General features: G+C 39.6%; 1 protein-coding gene across 2 annotated transcripts in view; it reads left to right on the top strand.

Annotated features, from left to right (window-relative positions):
* Positions 1–3,308: 3,308 nt before the first annotated feature.
* The window catches only part of adgrb3 (adhesion G protein-coupled receptor B3), a 119,786-nt gene continuing 101,801 nt past the window's right edge, over positions 3,309–21,293 (top strand). For both annotated transcript variants that reach the window (XM_080868849.1, XM_080868848.1), the window contains exons 1-2: positions 3,309–3,928; positions 5,600–6,368. In XM_080868849.1, the coding sequence (XP_080724975.1) occupies positions 5,615–6,368 (754 nt within the window). In that variant the 5' untranslated portion in view covers positions 3,309–3,928; positions 5,600–5,614. The remainder of the gene's footprint in view (positions 3,929–5,599; positions 6,369–21,293) is intronic.

Genomic DNA, 21,293 nt, shown 5'->3' with positions numbered 1-21,293 from the left:
TTGTAAGTGACCTGTGTATAATTCTAGATAAAAACTCACTTAAGCAATTAAAAATTCGCTAGAGGTCCTAAAGGTCAGAGGAACTGGAAAGCCAAAATCATTCTCTGGAGGACAAGTAATGTCAGTACATTTCAATGGTTAAGATATTTCAGCCTGTGTTCAAGTGGTTATCCTCCTACCGCTCTCATTTCCATGCTACTTTTGTGGCATAAAAAACAAACAAAACAAAAACAGAGTGACATCTTTGGTAACAGCAATCATTAAACCTAACTAGCTGTGTGTAACGGAGAAGATTAGCTGTAGCACTTCTGCATGGCAATTTGTGGAAGAAAATGTAGCAGTGCAGAAAACAGCAGTGGAAATAAAACAAAAGAAAATACTCCAGAATCTGGCAGAAATGCACAACTTCTGTAATGACAAATGGTGTAATAGCTTCTTCCACAACAGCACAGGAGGACGCACAAAAGAACTGAGCACTTCAAGAAAAACTTCCCTCAGATACGCTCATTTGGGGTTTACCAATACGTCATCCAGCTGAGATTCCTACATGGAGGAGCCCATTATCACTGTGCAGACAGAAGTAACATATGGACTCCCTCGTCGTGATTGAGTTGAGCTGAAAGTCTGAATACATTTCACTGGTGTCTAGAGAATTCACCCTATATGCCTGCATATGTTTATGCACTGCACCATACTGTATGAATTGGTAGGTACACTGAAAACTGGAACCAAACATGTTTCTGTCGCTGATTCAATTTATATATATATTTGTATCCACTCACATGCTAATCATAAAGGTTGATTCACATCAATAAACTGATATTATCACATGATCAAAAGGCTAATGTTTATCACACTGCATTTTGCAACGGCCATGAAATGAAATGCAGCCATAATATCAGAGAGATATACTGTTCGGCACACGCGCACGCACACAAGTGTTAGTGTAGATTTCAGTCACACAAACACACACACAAACAGGAGCAGGTGATAATAGGGCTATTCTATATGCGGGGTCATGAATAATTCAAATTCCATGTGCTCAAACAGACTCGAGTTGACTGAATAATATGACAGATTCCGCAACTGCTATTAGATGAAAAAAAATATCACAAATGTTTTGGAGATTCTAGCAGAGGATAAACTGCCGTGCTGCATGTGCAACTACTACACTTGCTGAATGCAAATCCAAGACATTCAAAAAGAAAATTCAAGAAAAATTCAAGAAAATTCAAAAGCTTCATTGTTATCACACAGTGCAGCACAATCTTTCACTCTTGAGCTGACTGCTTACTTGGGCCACAATTTCTGGACTCACATTCCCTCATGAATGTAATCTTAAATGTAGTAAATGTAATCTTTTCTTCTTGTTGCAGTGACAACAATGCAACCACAGAGCATACCAGCTGGACTCTGGAAATGTCCTTGCAGAGGAGAGTGATGGCTGCATTCCTGGAGCTTGGCAATTGGCCTCCTCGTGAGTCAGTGGAGAGATACTTATTGTGTTTTCATTGTTCAATAAGGCTTTGCATGAATTTCTCCCACCTCTTGGCGTACTGAGCCAAAAGCTCCCTAAACACCCAAGTCTTCATTATGGCCGTGGAAAGTGGGCTGACTCGAGGTCACCCCTGATGTTCCACTGACTGCCTGGGGAAGACTGGAATTAGAAAGCTTCTAGTCACAGGCCACAGAAACCAACAGGACTCCAAGCTCCTTTATAAGTTTGGCAACCGATTAACAATGTTGTAAACGCTGTGTGGGATAGGATGCTGGAGATACAAACAAGTCCTTTCAGATTCTCACAACGCTGCTGCTCTGTGTGGTTCTGTAGCATTCTTTTGGAAAGGCTGGCTTAGAAACACTTCAGATTGAAACTTCCTGGAAATAAATAAACAAACAGCTTCTTCATGCAGCATCTGCTCAGATGGAACGCATTCAGTCAGGGCCTGAAAGAGACGGCCAGGCTAATGAGAGTTAACTATTCGCAGTAAAATGATTAGAGCAGCTGACCAAACTCTCCAAGAAAAAAGAAATCACAAAATAAAACTACACCAAACAGTTGTTTCTGTCTGGACTTACCAATTGAATGTCATCCTTTTTGAATATGCAAATAACCCAAATATGCAAATGAATTGAGCTCCAAGCTATGTGAAAGTCATGCACAATCATTTCTCCATCCATCCAAGCTCTACCCGCTTGTGTCCTGTGGAGAGTGGTGGTTGGCTGGAGCCTATCCCAGCTGGCATTGGGCGAGAGGCGGAGTAGACCCTGGACAACTATCCAGCCCGTGGCATGGCTAAAACAAAGACAGCCATTCCGTTACCATACATTTTCTTTTAAGCACATGATCAGGTCTGTGCTTAGCCTTTGTATGGGATACTGATAAAGAAAAGGCACATATGAAAACAAAACCCTTCCTCCACCTTCATTTGGAGGGGCGGTGTGATCAGCAGGTAATTTGGATCACCCTGAAGCTCCCTATCCCCATTCCATTACAATTCCATTCTTCCCATGAGTTCAGCCAGTGGGAGATGAAGACTATTGCAGAACCATTTGTGCCTCATTGTCAGCGGCCAGCTGATGAAGCCTGGAGCATTTAGTTCACTACTGATGATTGAATGAATGCACATTTAGACTGTAAGAAAAAAAAACGTTTGAAAGAGTTCAGGGAAAACATTAAGGCGGTCTGTGCAAGCACTCCCCCGAGAAAGCAGAATAAAGTGAAAGAAAAACAGCAGCTTTAAAGTTGCACCTGTAAGGTGAAGACACCCCGGCACAACTTTCCACAGACGGCACAAGTTGCCCCATAAGCATTTGTTCTTCCAGCAGCGCGAATTCGGGCGAGCAGGAGGACGTGCAGGGTGCTGCACATCGACAAACTGTGAAGAAATCAAAACAGCGGCTGTCACCCATCAGGAGAGAAGGGAAAATTACCAAACACACCAGCGAGCTCTCAAGTCCCACTGATAGAGCGCTCAAGTAGCATTTATGATCACGTTATTCTCACACCCTCCTCTTATCCAGAAAAAAAATGTAACAAAAATAAAAAAATCCGTGAAATATTCCTGATTGGAGAAGGGCGCAGAAGCAAAGCGCAGTATTGTCTGAAGCACAACTGAGAGGGTCCAGTTCAGGGGGGGAAACCCTTTTGACTCGAATTAAAGGGAGGCTGTATGAGGGGAAAAAGAGAGAGAAAAAAGAAGGAAAGAAAGAAGGAAAGAAAGAGGGGAGGAGGAGGAGGAGGGCAGGGAAGAAAGTGGTGGCGGTGCCAGACGCAGCGGCAGTAAGAAGCGTACGTACGTGCTTTATCTTAGCGGCTGAGTGTGACGTGATATTGCAGCCTGCTCCTGGAGCTCTGCAAGCACCAAGAAAAGCGCGTCTATTTCTCTCTGTGTTGTAACTCACTGACCCCCCAACATCTCACATCCACCCACTACGGATCTTTTTTTCTTTTTCTTTTCCCTATTCACCCCCTTTTTGCGGAGAGGGAGGGTCGGTGCGCGACTTGATGGAGAAAACATTTCGGTGGGAAATAGAGACGTGGAGTCTGCCGAATTAATTTATGGTAAATACTGTAAGAATTGCTCTCGTCGTCACTCCAAGAATTTCTTCCCCTCTGTCTCTCCTGGTCTTTCTCCTTTCTTCTTCTTCTTCTTCTTCTTCTCCTCTCTCTCTCTTTTTCTCGGTGGCTGTCGTGTGTTGTTGCGCTCCGTTTTGATGGGAAAAACCCAGAAGAAGGAGACGGGGGGATATGTGCGGGCAGACCGGAGTGTAACGCATTTTATTTTCATCCATTGAACCATCTTGTTGCGCCGGACTTCTATTGTCGGGAATGGGGAGTATTGATTCACTGGAGGGCTGCAGAATTTATTTATAAAGGATGTGGTCAAGTATGTGGAAAAAATAGCCATAGCTTCCGCAGTGTAAGGTAAGACATTATTATTATTATTATTATTATTATTATTATTATTATTATTATTATTATTATTATGAGATGAAGGTCTTCGAGCAAGTGCAATGGCAATTTTCATATGTCATCTGTCAGTTAAAGTTTAGCCTCCCTCTCTCAAACATTTGCCCCGTATATTCATCACGATGGTTTTGGAGCGTTCATCCGCTCACATTAGTCCAGGGTGCTTAACAGAGGAATTTTAAGAGCTGATCTCTCTCTTAAGAGCCAAAAATCACTTTAAAGTGCCGAGCCTCGAAGTGACACTGCATGAGATGTAGCCCGTGGCCGACGTGTCTCTATATTCAGATTTCCTCTCGAGTCTAAATTGCTCTTAGAAGCCCGGCAATAAAATCAGCGTCTCTTGACCGATTTCTCGTCTCCAGAATACTGATTTTATTTTTCTCGTCTAGCCCTGGTCGTGAATCTTGTGGAAGGACGTGAAATCATGTGAATTTATCGCGGCAGAAAGATGATCCAACTCAGCACCGCTTCCACAAATCCTTATATAACGCACATATAATTCTGGGGTAATGTGACGGGCGTGATTCACGATTCAAAGAGAAAGAAGTTGAAGACATATGCGCAAATGGATCTATTATGTGAAAACTGGTAGCCCATCTCTAGCCTACTTGCGATTTGAACGCCCACACAGACACACACGCAACACACAGTTCGAGACACGCGCGCGCATACACAGACACACAGGCGCACACGTACACACACCCTCGCGCGCATTCTGCTGTGACACTGCTCACAGCTGCATTGCCTGTAGGATTAAAGCAATCAGGACATCGCATTGCATTCTCTCTCTCTCTCTCTCTCCCCCCCACACACACACATGTAGATCCGCACACGCACACATGCAAGCTCAGACATACAACACACACACACACACACACACACACACACACACACACACACACACACACACACACACACACACACACACACAGTCTCTTTATCAAATTGCATTGTCAAATATGCCTGAAATTCAGAGACATGCAGGTGGTGTGGAAGAGGCGACAGTTCGCAGTGACCGAGCACACGCCAGGACATAACCCCCCTCCAAATAAATAATAATAAAGATATATATAACGTCAGTTTGTATTCCTCATATTATCTAACTGTCCCGTGAGCAAACATTCACAGAGAACATAGCTTCATGTGCAAAGATACTGGTTACTGCGTAAAATGAGCAGTTGCACATTTTCCACAACTCGCGTGGACTGCGCTGACTTACAAAGGCTGCCACTTTCGCCGTTTCTTCCTTTTTGTCGCCAGATTTTCTAAATAGCTACATTTGTATATCTCCGGGGATTGTGCCGTACCGAATACGACCCAATTAATAAGTCTAAATGACTCACATTATTGCACCCACCTCCCTAAATAAAAATAAATAAATAAATAATAGCCGAAGCAACCACAAGGTGGCAATGCTTGCACAAAGTATAGTGATGAAGGATGGAGATGCAAAACACATGTTGCTGAGGTTTACCTGTGTGTCTTTTTGCCCCCCTTCTTATCATGGCAGGATGTAATAAGAACTATGTAAGCTCGTTAGTCAGACTTGGTAGTGATAATCTATCATGTGTTTATGTGCCCTGCTTTAACACCCCTTTGTGTAATCCTCTTCATCTTTCCCTGCAGGCCAAATGACATAGGATGAAGGCTGTTCGAAACCTGTTGATTTATATATTTTCCACCTATCTTCTGGTTATGTTTGGATTAACTGGTGCCCAAGATTATTGGTGTTCCACTCTGGTCAAGGGGGTCATTTATGGATCATATTCAGTGACTGAAATGTTTCCCAAGAACTATACAAACTGTACATGGACGCTGGAGAACCCTGACCCTACCAAATACAGCATCTACCTGAAGCTATACAAGCGAGACTTGAGCTGCTCTGAATACTCTTTGCTTGCTTATCAGTTTGACCATTACTCACATGAAAAGATCAATGAACTGCTGAGAGTCAACGAGTCTATAGTGTATTTGTGTGATTCAAAGAATATTTACGTATTTTTGCTGTATGACAAGAATTTTGTTCAGCTACGGAGAGTTTTCCCTTATGATTACAATGGATTGACGCCACAGAAGCTGGATGAGGAGGAGAAGTCTATTGTGGAGTTTCTAGTGTTGAACAAGGCCAGCCCTAGCCAATTTGGATGTCAAGTGCTTTGTACATGGCTGGAAAATTGCCTGAAATTAGAAAAAGGGACAGTGGAGACATGTGGGATTGTGTACACGAAATGCACATGTCCTCAGCATTTAGGCGATGGAGAATCAGAGAGCATGCTCATGCTCAACAACGTGGTTTTACCCTTGAATCCACAAACGGAGGGTTGCTTGTCACCCCAACTACAAGCCGGGCAGATCTGCAATCTGACCGCAGAAGTTAAACGGCCTCCTAAAGAAGGTGAGTATCCTGTCATCTTTCTTCTTTATGCTGAAATAGTTGTATATGGAATTAAGTATGCATAGAGAAGATAGCAATCATGTCAAATAAATGTGCACGTCAGTCACTCCTACCTCTGCCCTAATTGCATGTTTGAAGTGTGATGGCCCATGAAACAAAGAGCACACATAGATATATCTAGTGTAGTTGGCTCAGAAATGAGTCAACTTCAAGATAAAAATAAAAGAAGAAGATGAAGGAATAAAAGGGGAAAAAAGCTGCCGGGGGAGTTGGGTGTAGTAAAGACCACACCAGCACAAACCAAACCATCTAAAAAGGGGGTCTTTCATTTGGTTGGACTGAATTCAAAATGCACTATCATTGCTGTGAATTTTAAAATGGCTGTTTTTGTACACATAAGCAGAGTTAAAATGGCTGCAAATCCAAAGATAATTTTTTTTGTGTGTATATACATTTATGTCAGTGTCATCCATACAAAGACCAGCAGCGGTCAATACGGACACATCCTTCATTTTTATTGGCATGCAGCCTGTATGGCAAATGGAACGATTGGGATCATAGATGCAGCAGTGTCCAATTGGAGCACAATGCTCAAGCAATGCAACACATAAAGCTTGTGGATGAGATGTAAGAGTTAAGAATTGTTTAGCTTTGCAGAAAATACGGGAATGTATTTAGGTTATTTAATTTTAAAAACGAGCTTTTTCTTCTTTTCTTTCAAAGCTGTTCTAGAGGGATACTACTTTTGCAGTGCTGCCATAGAGCAATGCAACGTGTTTTCACTGTTTGTTGGAAATGAGCAATAACAATATACAGAGGAAAGACGGCATTTTCAGTTGACATGTAATTCACTAATGTGCATACATGCATCAAGCACCCATGCATGCACAAACCACCTATTCATCCACACACATTGAAAAGTAGATAAGCGAATTATTATTTATGATAAGGGCTGTTATTTCTCTGTGTATTCGTGTTATCACTTAGTAGGGGGAGTTTTTTTCTTTTTTTAATCTTTTGTTGTTGTGTTTTTTTTCTCACCTACTGCGAAGAAAGCCATTCTCGACACATAACTGCTCGCATTTTAACAGATAGCAGAGAACCGTCCCACCTTGAGGAATACGCTACATACTTCAGGGAAGGGAGGGGTGTTCATCAAGGCACAATGAACCAAAAATAATGAATCAACCTTTTTTGGAGGGGGATGTGGGGAAATAATGATTGCAGGAATGTTATGGAGCTAGTTCCCTGTGGCAAGTACCAAAATAACAGTTGCTATAATAACACTCTGGATAACAGGTGGCAGTTATCTTATCACAAAGAAGAGACAAATATTGATTGCAGTAGTTCAGCTGTTCAGTTGACTGGAGATGAGCGCTGCTATGTGCCACGTCACATTTCCAGGCACGTTTTTCAAACGCACATATGTGGAATTTGTTTATCGTAAGATGCATCAGCACCACAGCATTCAAGATATTTATATGGCTTTTGTAAGAATTACTCTAACTCTAGATTTCCGTGTGATTTTTAAGGTGGCTAACCTCCATCAAGTTGGATGACAAACCCATTTCGAGAATAGTTTAGCTACTGCTTCTCTAGAGCCCCTAAGCCATAATGCATACACCATCTGAAGAAAATTACCATTAACAATCCAGCCCCCTCACACACACAGTCAAATAGCATGTGGAGTAACAACAGTAAGTATGACTCAGCTGTGTATTTTGTCAGGTAATTTCATCATTTAGTAAATCTTACATTTGTGTCATAAATATTACCAGGAAGCGTTATGCTTCTTTTCACAGAAAATTCCCTGCTCTAAAATAACATTTGACATTTTTCTATCAGCATGTTAATAACAGCTTAAGAGCACAGATTATTTTTTTCTCTCTCTCTCAGAAGATTTTCCACAAGCTTCTATTTATAGGGTTGGTTGATGGGAGGTTTGAATAAATCCGTTTTCATCTGGATAACGGGGAGATCACCACTGGGTTTTAAAAGAGCACTGCGTCTCCTGTGGCATCGTGGTGACAGAGTGGGTATTCCTGATGAAGAATAAAGCATTACAAACAGTCGACAAGAGCTCTATTTGATAAAATCACGTGTCTTTGATCTTCAGTTCCTGGTAGCGGGTGGCTTCGGAGCACATCAAAGAAAAGCAGGGCCGGAGGTTGTGTACTCCAGCCATGCCACAGAAACACCCCACCGGCGTTTCGCACAGACTGGGGGGTAACAGCAATTTGAAAGTTGATGCTCTTGATTATTTAAGGTGATTATTCAGGGGGGGAAGCAGATCCCATTCGGTGACATTTTGAAAGCCACAGCAATAACAATGAAATCCAGATGTACTACTCTGATGACTCATTTATGCAGTTTTATTTTTATCACATTCTCCCGTTGCATGAATAAAAGTTGTAAAAGGCAGCACAGTGGTGCAGTAGCACTCACAGCATGACAGATTTAATTTTGGAGTCTGTTTTTTTTTTTTTTTTTTTTTGTGGGATTCCTAACACCTTCCACACAATCAAAATTAAGTCGGCTCAAGGCTCCCAGTTGCTCGTAGGTGAATACTCAACTGACTGTGTTCCCTCTTTGTGAGTTCCTGGATGTGTTTTTTTTTTTTCGCTATCAGCCCAATGAATAGTCGAGAGTGACTCCAGCTAATGTGACTCTGAATTTCAGAGCGCACAAATATAAAACTGCTTTAAGTAAAACCTTGGCAGAAAATGTCTCACACCTTCTATTCTGTCACAATTTTAAAGCATGTGCAAAAAGAGGCTTTCAGCAACCAGACAGCCAGAACAGCGCAACATTTTAAGACAGTTTTCTTACCCAGTTGTCCCCCCACCCCCCACCCATACACACACACACACACACACACACTTTTCAGCCACGTTCTCTGCAAATACTGGTACTTCCATGCAAGCGGCTCTGTTCAAAGAAACCAAGTTTCACTTGGCTTCACAAACGCGGTCACATGGCATTGTCTTGTCTGATCTTTGGCTGAGGACAGATATATTATTCTCTTCCCTCATTTGGTTTAAAGTTGCCAGTTTTCAAGGGTCAGGGTCAAGGGGTGTCACTGTCTGAGAGGGATGTGCTTTGTCATGTTTATGTCAAAATGCCTCACTGTTACATGGAAACAAAACAACTCTACAAAAAACCCCTTCCTTCCTTAAATCACTGTCACTGAAACGCACCGTAGCGTTACACAGTCATCATTTAGAAATGAAAGGGGAAATCTGACTTTTCTCATCCAAACACGGTTTCGATTTGTCAGATAATCTGCCAGGTATGTTAGTTCATCTTACTCCTCTTTCCATGCCTCCTTTTTCTGTGGCGTGATTGAATTTTAGGTAATAGCGAATAAATCTGCCAAATGTGACTGTGGCAATAAGAAGCTTTATGCAGATAAGGGTTAATAATTAGTTTCAAACTTGATAATGCAACACAAAAAAATGAATCTCGTGTCGAAGATTTCGATTAATATTTAATGAGTCCACACAAACTAGGTCTTCAGATTCATTGTAATCACAATAAGTAGGTTAGAAATGTCTTGATTCTCTTTTTTTCCGCGCATGAACATTGATTTGATTCTTTCATGCAATATGCAATATGAATAAACTACATAAATTCTTTAGATGCGTTCTCAGGCTGCTCTTTACAAAGGATAATTTAAGTCGAAGGACAGGGGTTTTACATTTCAGAGGGAGAAAAAACTCTTTAAGACTATGTACAAATGCTTATTTGATGATTACAACTTTTGATGACACAGGCCGCGTGCAATGTGGGAAATGGCAATAGGATTTATTGGCAAATGAAATGTGTGTGAAGCGTTATAACGCACTGTCACCCGCCAAAGTCCTGAGCACTGCAGCAGCTCAGCCTCGCTGGCTCACATAGTGAGGCCTTTTATTCACTTTGGATCTCAGTCAAGTCACTCAGTAGTCACACTGCATTATGCTCACCCCCATTGTTCAGTACACTTGGAGGCCATTTTAGTTCCAATTCAGTGAAGGAGAGAGCTGAGATCAACAGCACAGAATCTGTTTTTATCTGAGACATGCATTATTTGTCTCAAATATTTCATGTGCCAATTCCCCCTGAAATTCTGGGCTCAATTACTGCACCTTTTAGGATTTTTTCAAGTTCCAGCCTGTGCCAGTTGTAATTTTTAGAAACTGTATTGTGTCCTTTTCTCTCTCTCTCTCTCTTTCTCTCTTTTTTACATGTGTCTGCTGTTCCAATTCTTCAGCATCCCTCTTACTAATGTAGTTAAGTGGGCATAGGAATACTAAAGGAAAGTTGTCATGGATTGACAAGGTCAACACTGAAGAATTACTATGAAAGAGCCAGCCATCTTCTTTGTCCATTAACTGTCTATTAAATTTTGCCTATTCAAAAAAGAAGAGATAATGCTGGTTGTGGAATGATTACATTTTATGCTCTGATCAGTTACACAGCTTTGGGTCAATTTCAGTCGGTTTTGTGAAACACACGGGAAACTAATAAAATGTGGTCAGACATTATATCCAAAATTACTTCAGGATCCACGAGTCTGGGATTCCCAGGCATAGATAATGGAGTTTGGAGGTGACTGAGCAGCTCCCCTCTGTGCGTGGCACTTAAATATACATATATAAACTTTACATTGCTTAAATCGTCCAGGTGGTGGCTACTTCCAGATATAAAAGTTCATGAGGCTCTATGGGGACTGTTAAGTCATTTTACACGATGGCAGAACCACAAAAACTGTTGTTACATTTAAAGGTCTTCTTAAACCACTCACGCCGTCACGCATGGATGCAAATGAGCTCTTTGGAAACACAAAAGTCTCTGTTTTACATGGGATACAATTTGATGATAAAGTATAAGGTCCAACATACGAGGCTGACCCTAATGTCATTGAGTGATAGATAATACCAAATAGCACCGTCATAATAATAATAGGAGATTCAAACACGATCCACACGTTTTCACAGTTAACACACATAATTTAGCTGTAGAAGCTACTTTTGAGTTAATTAGTGTTAAGATTGTGCTTTCAATCAATCATCCTGACAGTTTTTTTTATATCTGGAGCTACTTTATATTAACCGTACGCTGTAGGCTGGGCTGAGATTCTAGATATGATAACCTGGCAGCGAGGTGGATGCAGACCAGCTGTGAATATTGTTGTTCATTTGACATGGATTGGTGATCTCAGTCTTGAGCCTCTTTTTCGGCAGCATGACAATTGGGAGTCAGACTGATAACTCCTCCTCTATATGCCCAGACTGTGCACTGCCAACTGCGGCAGAGTAAATTAAAGCCTTGTGTTGTCAAAACTGCTCTGACGTCAGTAAACAGTATACAGTAAATCCAGGAAAACCTGAAATACAATTTAAAAAGTGAGGATATGATTTATTGCATTACGTCTAGAAAACATTACACAGCAAGAACATACCCTCATACACCCCCCCCCTCCAAAAAACCACACTGCAAATTATCTCATGATTAATATGTATTAATGTGTAACATGTATGCATTAAAACTAAATAAGAAGTAAAAGAATATTGCCTTTATGAGCTTTATAATATAATACATTATATTATTAGTTAATTTTGCAGCTGGTTGCACGCTGTTTCATTGTACAACTTGCTTTTTATATATATAGCTTGGTATTTTTAACAAATGGCGTTTTCATCTAAATACATCATATTTATTGGCTACATTTATATTTCTTAAAATGTAAAAAAAAAGAAAGAAAATTCACAAAAAACTGAAACATAAAACTTGACAATATTTTCCTGTGAACTAAACTACTGAGTAGCAACAATTCAAAGTGCTTCAAAAAAATCACATGTAACATACAGTGTAACACATTACAAAATTACACTTGGAAGCTAAGTTCCTTAAATTTGTCCAAACAGGTCCAAATCGTGCATCTACCGAGGGTTAATCTCCAACCTCTTTGCAATGTCATGTAAATGACAGCTTCCCCTTTTCAACTTTACAGCCAGCAATGGACACCACTGCAATTAAATTTGCGAGAAACAGTTGTTGCCTATAATAAAGCCATATTGCAGCAGGAATTGCAATCAGAGTAATGGCTCATGCAGTGTCGTAGCCTGTCTAATTCTCTAATGTTTGGCAGCCACACCCCCTAAAATCTGCAGTGTTTCACTAGCAAAATTCTGCATAAGAAATGAAGAAACGTGCATGTCTGATTTATTAGTGTGTGTATCCCACCTGTAAACTCGCTCCTTGCTATGAATTCCAAACGGTGGAACATTTGTGTGCTCATATATCCACGCTGCACCAGCTCCCACAACTACTCATAAATTCTTCTTGAAATGTCACACATTTGCCTGTTTAGAATTCAAGTTCCCATTCAACTCTTTGAGCTTTCCTATTAAATAAAAATAATGCAAAGTGACAAATATAAACCTCAGCCACGTTGTAGGCTGTGAAAATGCTGAACTGAGGCTGGTTTGGTGCACCATTGACGTCACCAGTTAAGCCAGAAACCAATATTTCATTTTCATGCTGTTCATGCTTCCATCAATTAGCATCATGTCCATCAATTTAAAAGTAAATGTTTTGAGTATTTATGCATAATTTAAGATGTGTGCTCTAAAATCACTGTATTGGAAACACTGAAGCAACAGCAAGCATCAGAGGTTTTCAGCTCTTAGAGTCTGTCACTGCAAAAGCCTGTGAAAAACTGAAATGCGTAGGTTTTAGGTAAGGCAAACTTTTTTCAGATCTTTTCAGTGTTCCACTCCAAAGAATTCATTTTAAATCCCATCTTGCAGTACACTGCTGTTGCATGACTTTTGCCACAGTGTGCATGGCTGAAGCTGATACAGCTCTTTGTCAAAGCCTCCAAACAGTAAGCTACTGCAGTTTTTCATCTCCACACAACACATATTTATCATAGAAACATTTCCATTTGCAATCAGGTCTTGCTCGACATCACAGTGTATCAAGTCTCTATTTTGCAATTTATGAGTAGTAATAAGTGGACCAAAATCAAAGGACTACGCACTATTATGATCTTCTTTCCTTTGAAAAGGCTTCTTTATGAATGCAAACATAGCAAGTAATGAATATCTGTAAAAGAGGACGTCTGTCTCGTGTTTCTGTGATATAAATAAGATTTGTTTATTGCCATCTTATGTTTAATTCAGTACAATGACTCTGATTTCATGCTATAGCAAAATAAAATATTCCTGTAGTCACTTTCAGTGGAGCAAAGGTAACGCGCTGTACTTGATTTTATTTTATGTAACTAGAACGCCGTGTGAAATGAAGGTTTGGTATCTTTGTCTCACAGCAAATTGGAGCAATTCAGTACATTGTAAAAACAAATTTGGACAACAGCAATTTGGATTATCATATGACAACTTAATTTAGACTGCTACAGAGCCTCGGCAACTGCCCTATTCATCTTTCTAAGAAAACATGAACAACATTCACATGAGTCTGTTGCGGCTTTGCCCTGCAGTTGTGAGGCTGAGGCATGTCTTTGAAGCTCTTATTGCAAGTAAACATTGTGAAATGTCTTAAACATTTAAAAAAGAACCAATACTGTTGACGCTTGGAAAATCTTCTCATCCAGAGTTATCTCCTGGAAGAGGCAATAATTGGTTTTAACTTTGTGTTTTTGTGTCTTTTCTTTGCTGTCCCTATGCCTTGTTTGCTAATGTTTGCTTTGCTACTGCAGTTTACAGTTGTGCTGTATATGTCTGTACCCCCCCCCCCCCCCCAAACCCCGTTTTAAATCAATAAAATGTTGATCACAAAAAAAAAAAAAAAGAACCAAATCATATTCTAACTTTTGTGTGGGCTGGCTTAATATGGTAAATTTTTTATCAAGCCCTTGTTGTATGGTGCCAGAGATTTTAATGGGAATTATGCACTGCTTTCAGCCTCTCAGTTGCATGCTTCTGCATTTCAACCCAGTTAGTTTTGGCCTGTCACTGGATAGCTATTTCAGCCCACAGAGGAGAGGCATTTGCATAAACATCCACCCACAAAACCTGGCAAATGAGTCTGTCACTCAAAAACACTGTCTATGTGGTAAAGTGGAGGCAAAATCCAATTTTTTTTCTCAAGGGGCTTCTTTAGCTGCTCTCACTGGCAGTCCCTCTGCAGGGTATGGCAAGTGTCCTCATGTAGCTGTAATGGATGTTGCTTTTAAACTTACACGGTATACTGTGATCTAGGGCAGCAAACACTGTACACTTAGACGCAGCATCACAACAATACAGTGTGTATTGCCATGTGTGCGATAATGTTGATAAAGCGGAAAATCTAAACTGAATGCAAGGACAAAATTCCTGCGTGCGGTTTGTTCATTTCTTCTATAGAAAGTTATGAACAAGGTTAATAAAATAATCTGCATTACTAATAGTGAAAGTTTTAGACAATGTATTTTTTGTTTGAAGAAAGTGGCATTTTTCTTGCAATATATATTATATATATTTTGTATATTATTTTAGGAAAATTAATAGTTATTGGAGATGTATGTCAATGAGAATGAGAATAAATGAATGAATCCCTTTTAACCATGAACAATTTAGAGTACAGTGCCACAAGAAGTGAAAAAGAACTTCAGGGATATCAAAACCTACATTTTGATCATGTTCGTTAGGCTATATAAAATATATTTCTTTGGATTTATTTTCAAGTGGCAGCATGAATACTTGGCAGATTCAGGATGTGACATTTCAGTGATGGACATCAAAGTAAGACAGCAGACATTTGCTTTCACTGACTGCATGTTTCCACGGAGCATTGTGGTTATTCAGTGCCACAGTGTAAGGAGCACTGTTATGTAACATACAATGAGATTCAGAAATTATCACTCTCACTTTTGTCCAATTGTCAGCTTGTCCACAGTTCTCTGTCCTTCACAGCATGATAGAAACTGAATTGCAGTGATTCTCTTGATAGTCGATCATAACTTAATAATAGTAGCTGGCCATGCAAGTCATGTAAGTCAACAAAGTGACACATGTTTTTGACATGATTTTGGCTTATCACACTTACAGCAAGTCACCTTGCTATTGGAATTTACCGGAAAATTATTAAGTGCCAATATTGGGGCAGGGATAGCTCGGTAGGTAGCGTGGTCACCCCCACGATCGGAAGGTCGGGGGTTTGAATCCACTGAACGGCTACACTGAGGTACCCCTGAGCAAGGTACCGTCCCCACACACTGCTCCCTGGGCGGCTGCCCACTGCTTCACTGAGTGAATAGGTTAAATGCAGACAGAGTAATTTGCCCACGGGGATCAATAAAGTATACATTATTATTGTTAAAAACAAAGGGATTTCAAATGATAATATGTAAAAAAAAAAAAGTCTAAATAACTGATATGTTAGGGAAAAACTGCATGTCTTTATGTAATGTAATGCAATGCATATCCTTATTTTACAGAATTCGTGCCCTTATTAATCACATCATCCCAAATCCATTAAATGATTGCATGAAAAGAAAGGGTTTCTATTTTTCCTTGAGTGACACTGGAATCCAGCTTTCCTTCCTTCAGACAATAACAAGCTTAAATAGAAGTAACTCCTAAGTCAGTGCCCATCGCTGTTTGGCTTATCGAGTTAGAAATATATGGACTTAATTTACAAGTCAGCTTTAAACCACATCCATGGCAAATCAGATCTGAGTAGAATTTCTGGACACTGTGCATGTCACAGCCTGCCTTTTTAAATCACATTTCAAACTATCCTTTTCACCACTGGCGACCAACATACAACACTGATGTCACATCCAGAGCAATGTTTTCTACAGTCATTGATCCAGAGCATGGTTAGCCTGCCAGCATTGCTGCACATCCTCAACTCATCTGTCACTGATGCTTTTTGGTGCAGTGGCAGAGTTCTGCATCACAATGGCACCACCGCAAGTGCACAGTAAAAAGGAAAAAAAAAGAAGTTACATGGCAAAATGTCCTGCGGATTTGATCAGATTGTCACCTGTAGGTGATGATGCAATATTGCATCAGATATTACTCTCAGCTATATATGTACACTCTGCAAGACCGCAATGATATATTGCTTGTGTCAGGATTGTAAATGGTAAACTTGTCAGTCTGTCTTCCATTTAAAATCCTACACTGAGGCAGCTTGTGGGCTTCTTATCACATTTCAGCTGTGACTGTAAAAAGGTTGAGAAAACATTTACATTTGATATTAGTTTAATTAATTACTTTGTTTATAATTTTAATTGTGATGCTAACAATCAATGTTAAATCCTTAGAAATAGGGTCAAAAATATGATATTCCATATGATACACTGTCTTCAAACATTAGTAGAGATTGCTAAAAAACATGAAGAGGGAAATGGGGCTGAAGATCTTACTCTGGTATGCCTGTTAACATACCTGGACACTCCTAAGCTCTCACTATGACAACCAACATAGATGCCATGGAAAAGAAGAATCATTCACTTCTAATAATATAAATAAACAAACAGTAAATAATAGCATGTGATGTGTATATATATATGTGTGTGTGAAGTATTATATTGAATTATATCTATATATTATATATTTATTTCTTTTTCATACCAAATCTATCACTTCTAATCAGTCACAAATAGCAGGGTGATTAGCGCTGGCTATAGACTGAAGAAGTTACACAAAACATATTTTTAGTTATCTAAAGGTCCGGAGAGAATATCTTTTGATTTTGCAACTGCCATAAATGAATTCTGCTTCATCTGTGGACATCAGTGCCATAGCCTACAATAGCTTTAGGGGTTTTAAGCAATTTTGTTTTCTTTTTAATTAATTTTTTTTAGGAAAACAAGTTTTGGATTGCTGCAGTGTCAAAGCTGTGCTAAAGCAGCTAACCTCAAGCCAACAATGGCAGTACTAACATGCTGATGTTTGGCAGATCCCTGCCTTAGGTTAGCATATTCACTAGCACAATGCAACGTGTATAAAAGCTTTATAGGTTAAAAAGACAGCAGAGAGATGGTTCCTTCTTAAAAGAAGAAGAAGAATATACCAGGTTTGCAGGTGGATGGGTGGTTGTGTTAGTATGATACTATGATGTAACTTTTAGGGAAAAAAGCTTATGTCATGCTCAGGTAAAGCGAGGTGAGGTAGAGAAAGCACAAAAATGATTCAAGTAATGAGTAATGAGCAGTTTCTTTGGGAGCTACTTATTTCAATTCCAAGAGATGTATGAATGAATCAGTACCTGCTTATCCATTAATAGAAAATCCGCTCAGTAATTTCCAGTCTGCTGTCCAATAATTACAGTACAAGATTCAGTCACTCCTCACCAACAACAGCACTATTTAAACTGTTATTATTGATCGCTCCTTCCTAAGTAACCGCTCACATTTTTATGTACTATTGTTGAGCGTTATCACAGATTTCTGTTGTGGTTGAAGAAAATGACTGCCAACTCAAATTTGTGCTCTCTGGTATCTGGGTTATTTGTACTGTTGTGTCATGAAAATATTACAAGTTTCCTGGTTTTGCCCATAAGCATAAACGCAGGTTATTTTCACTTGCTTAAATAAATGACCCATGTTGTCAATTTCCCTTAGGAGGCTGCTGCCTTAATGTAGCAGCACTCTGCAAAGTACTCAAATGACGGACCACTGTTCCTTTACAACAGAATGACCCAATTCACCATAAGCATGCTTTTTAATCTCTAATTGTTAATTCACTCACAGTCTCCCTCCAGTGTCAATAGCAGCATCAGCGTGAGATCTCTTAACAAAATAATATGAGGAAATCGCACCCTACCAAATTAGTGAAAGTCTACTGCAGGGAGTCTTATCCATTGTGCCAATACACACGACACATCAGATGGTTAAATGTTCTCTGCAGTATTGTATTAAAGAGAAAGAGTTTCAGAGCACAGGAGTCATAATGAAATGTGACAGATAAATCAGAAGCACTTGGGAGATGGCTTCGGATTACTGAATCAATACTGTGGCACGACAGCTAGCCCAGACTTCCCAAACCTGCTCTGATTTACTAGCCTCCAGTAAAAGCCTTCAGTTGGGTTTGCGATTATTCATCTTCGGACACTGCTTGTGATTTCAGATTCTGCGCATTTTCCCACCACAACAAAAATCTAAATGCTGATCATTCTTAGAGAAAGCACATCTAAAAATTACAATTAAATTACAAAGTTCTACAACCCCAAATACTGCACGAATAACAACTTCTAAGATGCCACATTTTCATTTTTAAATATGAGTACCAGCTGGGAAGCTATCAGAAATGACGGGGTGCATTAGCACATAGTGACACTGCTCAAGAGGGGGGCAGTAGAACAGTGACTGTATGAAGCACCTTTCCCATGTGAAGCAGAAGATGGCTAGTGTGTCGCTATTTATTTATTTATTTTGGATGCAAAATCGCTGACAAAGTCAAGGCTGGATTTATATAACTCTATTCCCCTGTATGAACTATGCCAACAAATAAATAGCACAGAAAAGCTGAATAAACTCTGTCTTGCAGTGACGATCCCTCTATGAAATACTCTGAAGTGATGGCTGACACAGTTCATCTGTTATTAGAGTTTCATACAATCTCAACCAGTGCTGGATTATAAGAGAGGCGAACCATGCATACTGAATCAGTATCAGCATTCCTCCCTCTGAGAGTTTTCATTACTAGAAACTGAAGCCATGCTGTGGCCATAGTAACCGTTATTCATCCCATCATTGGGCACTCTGGTTATCTGAGTCACACAGCTGACATAAAGGAGATTCAGAAACTTTATGTTAATTTGTAAAAAGTACTTATATTTTAGAAAAAATTCCAATTAATGTAAAAAAAAAAAAACCCAAAACAACCCATATAAGTAACGTTAATACTTCATCATCTTTCATAAACTCATGATCGCATCTCTCATGCACATTCATCATCATTATTTTTGTTAACTGGCAGACACGACTAGAAGAAGGTCAAATTATTTAAGACAGTGAGTGATTGCTAAGTGCTTTTTAATGGTTCTAACATTTGTTTTTGTTTTTTTGTTGGTGTATTTTTTTTCCACTGGTTTTGCTGTCTACCACTCTGTGATGCAAATCAAATATGGCTGCCATATAAATTCTGCGTTTTGATTTGATGCATTCAAAGACACCTTTGTTTCCAAAGGAAGCACTAATAGACCATTTCTATGTGTGAAGCAGTTTTACAAGTCTTTGATTTTGTCTCTTTGAAACGCACATCTATAAAAAGAGGTCATGTGATACACAGCTGCTGTGTGTATGCGTGTGTGTGTGAGAGTGCCTGTGTATATTACATCAAACTAATGAATACAGAGCAAATGGCACTCAAGTGATAATGTAGAAAATAATCGCCCTGTGATACTTCGCCCTCTTCTGAAATGCATTTGGTTTCTGTCACTATTAATAAACATTTTTGTACTTCTGCTTCATGATGAGTCAGTGCAATGCAAAACTGTTTTTTTGTGCCTACTTTGAAAATTAAACCAAAGTGCAGCATCTATGAAGTACATGTGAAGATGTACATTAAGTGGCATCCGTAATGTGCCTGCATCTCTTTAGATACACATAACTACATTTACATATTTTTAAAAAGCTGTTTTAAAAGAAAAAAAACATCAAAATAATGTGCCCATTATTCTTGTGGTAACAATTAACCACTTCATTTCTTCTTATTATTACAGCGGTGTGTTTACTTTTCATGCTATTCTGTTATGACAAGTGGCATAAATCTTGCTCAGTGTCTTAACTATTACAAATGTTGGGAGTTTAAATGCAAAAATCTGCAGAGAATCCTGTAAAAACTATGAACCAAACCACTTTCTTCAACTTACTTTGAGCATAGAAGAATATGATGTCAGTAATCCTTGTTGTAAGGCAAGTTCCCTGCATTGATTTAAAACGTATCAGCACTGTAATGATTTTTTCATAAAAAAGAACAGTAATATCTGAACTCCTATCTGTAATCTAGACAGGGGTCATACTAGAAATCTAGAAAAGGAGTCTATGGAAGAAAACAGTAGGGGCATGGGGTGGGAACAAGGCAAGGTCTAGAAAAAAGGAAGTGGTAATATGTGTGGAAATGAACTATGAGCCACACACACACACACACACACACACACACACACACACACACACACACACACACACACACACACACACACACGGTTTTTCTTTATTTTCATGACTATTTACATTGTAGATTCTTACTGGAGACACCAAAACTATGAATGAACACAAATGGAATTATGTAGTAAACAAAAAAGTGTGAAATAACTCCAAAGGTATTTTCATACTGTATTTTAGATTCTTCAAAATAGCCACCCTTTGCTTTCATTACTGCTTTGCACTCTCTTGACATTCTCTCATGAGCTTCATAAGGTAACCACTGGAAATGGTTTTCCAACAGTCTTGAAGGAGTTCCCAGAGATGCTGAGCTCTTCCTGGCACCTTTGCCTTCACTCTCATCCCAAACCATCTCGATTGGGTTTAGGTCAGGTGACTGTGGAGGCCAGGCCGTCTGGTGCAGTTCGGATCATTGTCCTGTTGAAAAATACACGATGGTCCAACTAAAAGCAAACTGGATGGGTGCTGTTAACTGAGGCCGGTGACTCGGGTGAATTTATCCTCAGCAGCAGAGGTGACTCTTGGTCTTTCTTTCCCGGGATGGTCCTCATGTCAGCCAGTTTTGTTAGCGTATCACTGCACTTGAGTACACATTCATAATTTTACCAATTGTGTGGACTGACTGACCTTCAGTTCTTAAAGTGTTGATGAATTGTCACTTCAATTTACTTACCTGATTGGTTCTTGGCATAATATGAATTCTAACAGTTGTCAAATAGGGCTGTCAGCTGTGTACCACACTGACTTCTGCATAACACAACTGATGGTCCCAACCCCATTGAGAAGGCAAGACATTAAACAAATGAACCCTGACAAGGCTC

The sequence above is a fragment of the Rhamphochromis sp. 'chilingali' genome (assembly GCF_963969265.1).
Source record: "Rhamphochromis sp. 'chilingali' genome assembly, chromosome: 20".
Lineage (NCBI taxonomy): Eukaryota > Metazoa > Chordata > Actinopteri > Cichliformes > Cichlidae > Rhamphochromis > Rhamphochromis sp. 'chilingali'.
This window is presented reverse-complemented; position numbering and strand designations above follow the sequence as displayed.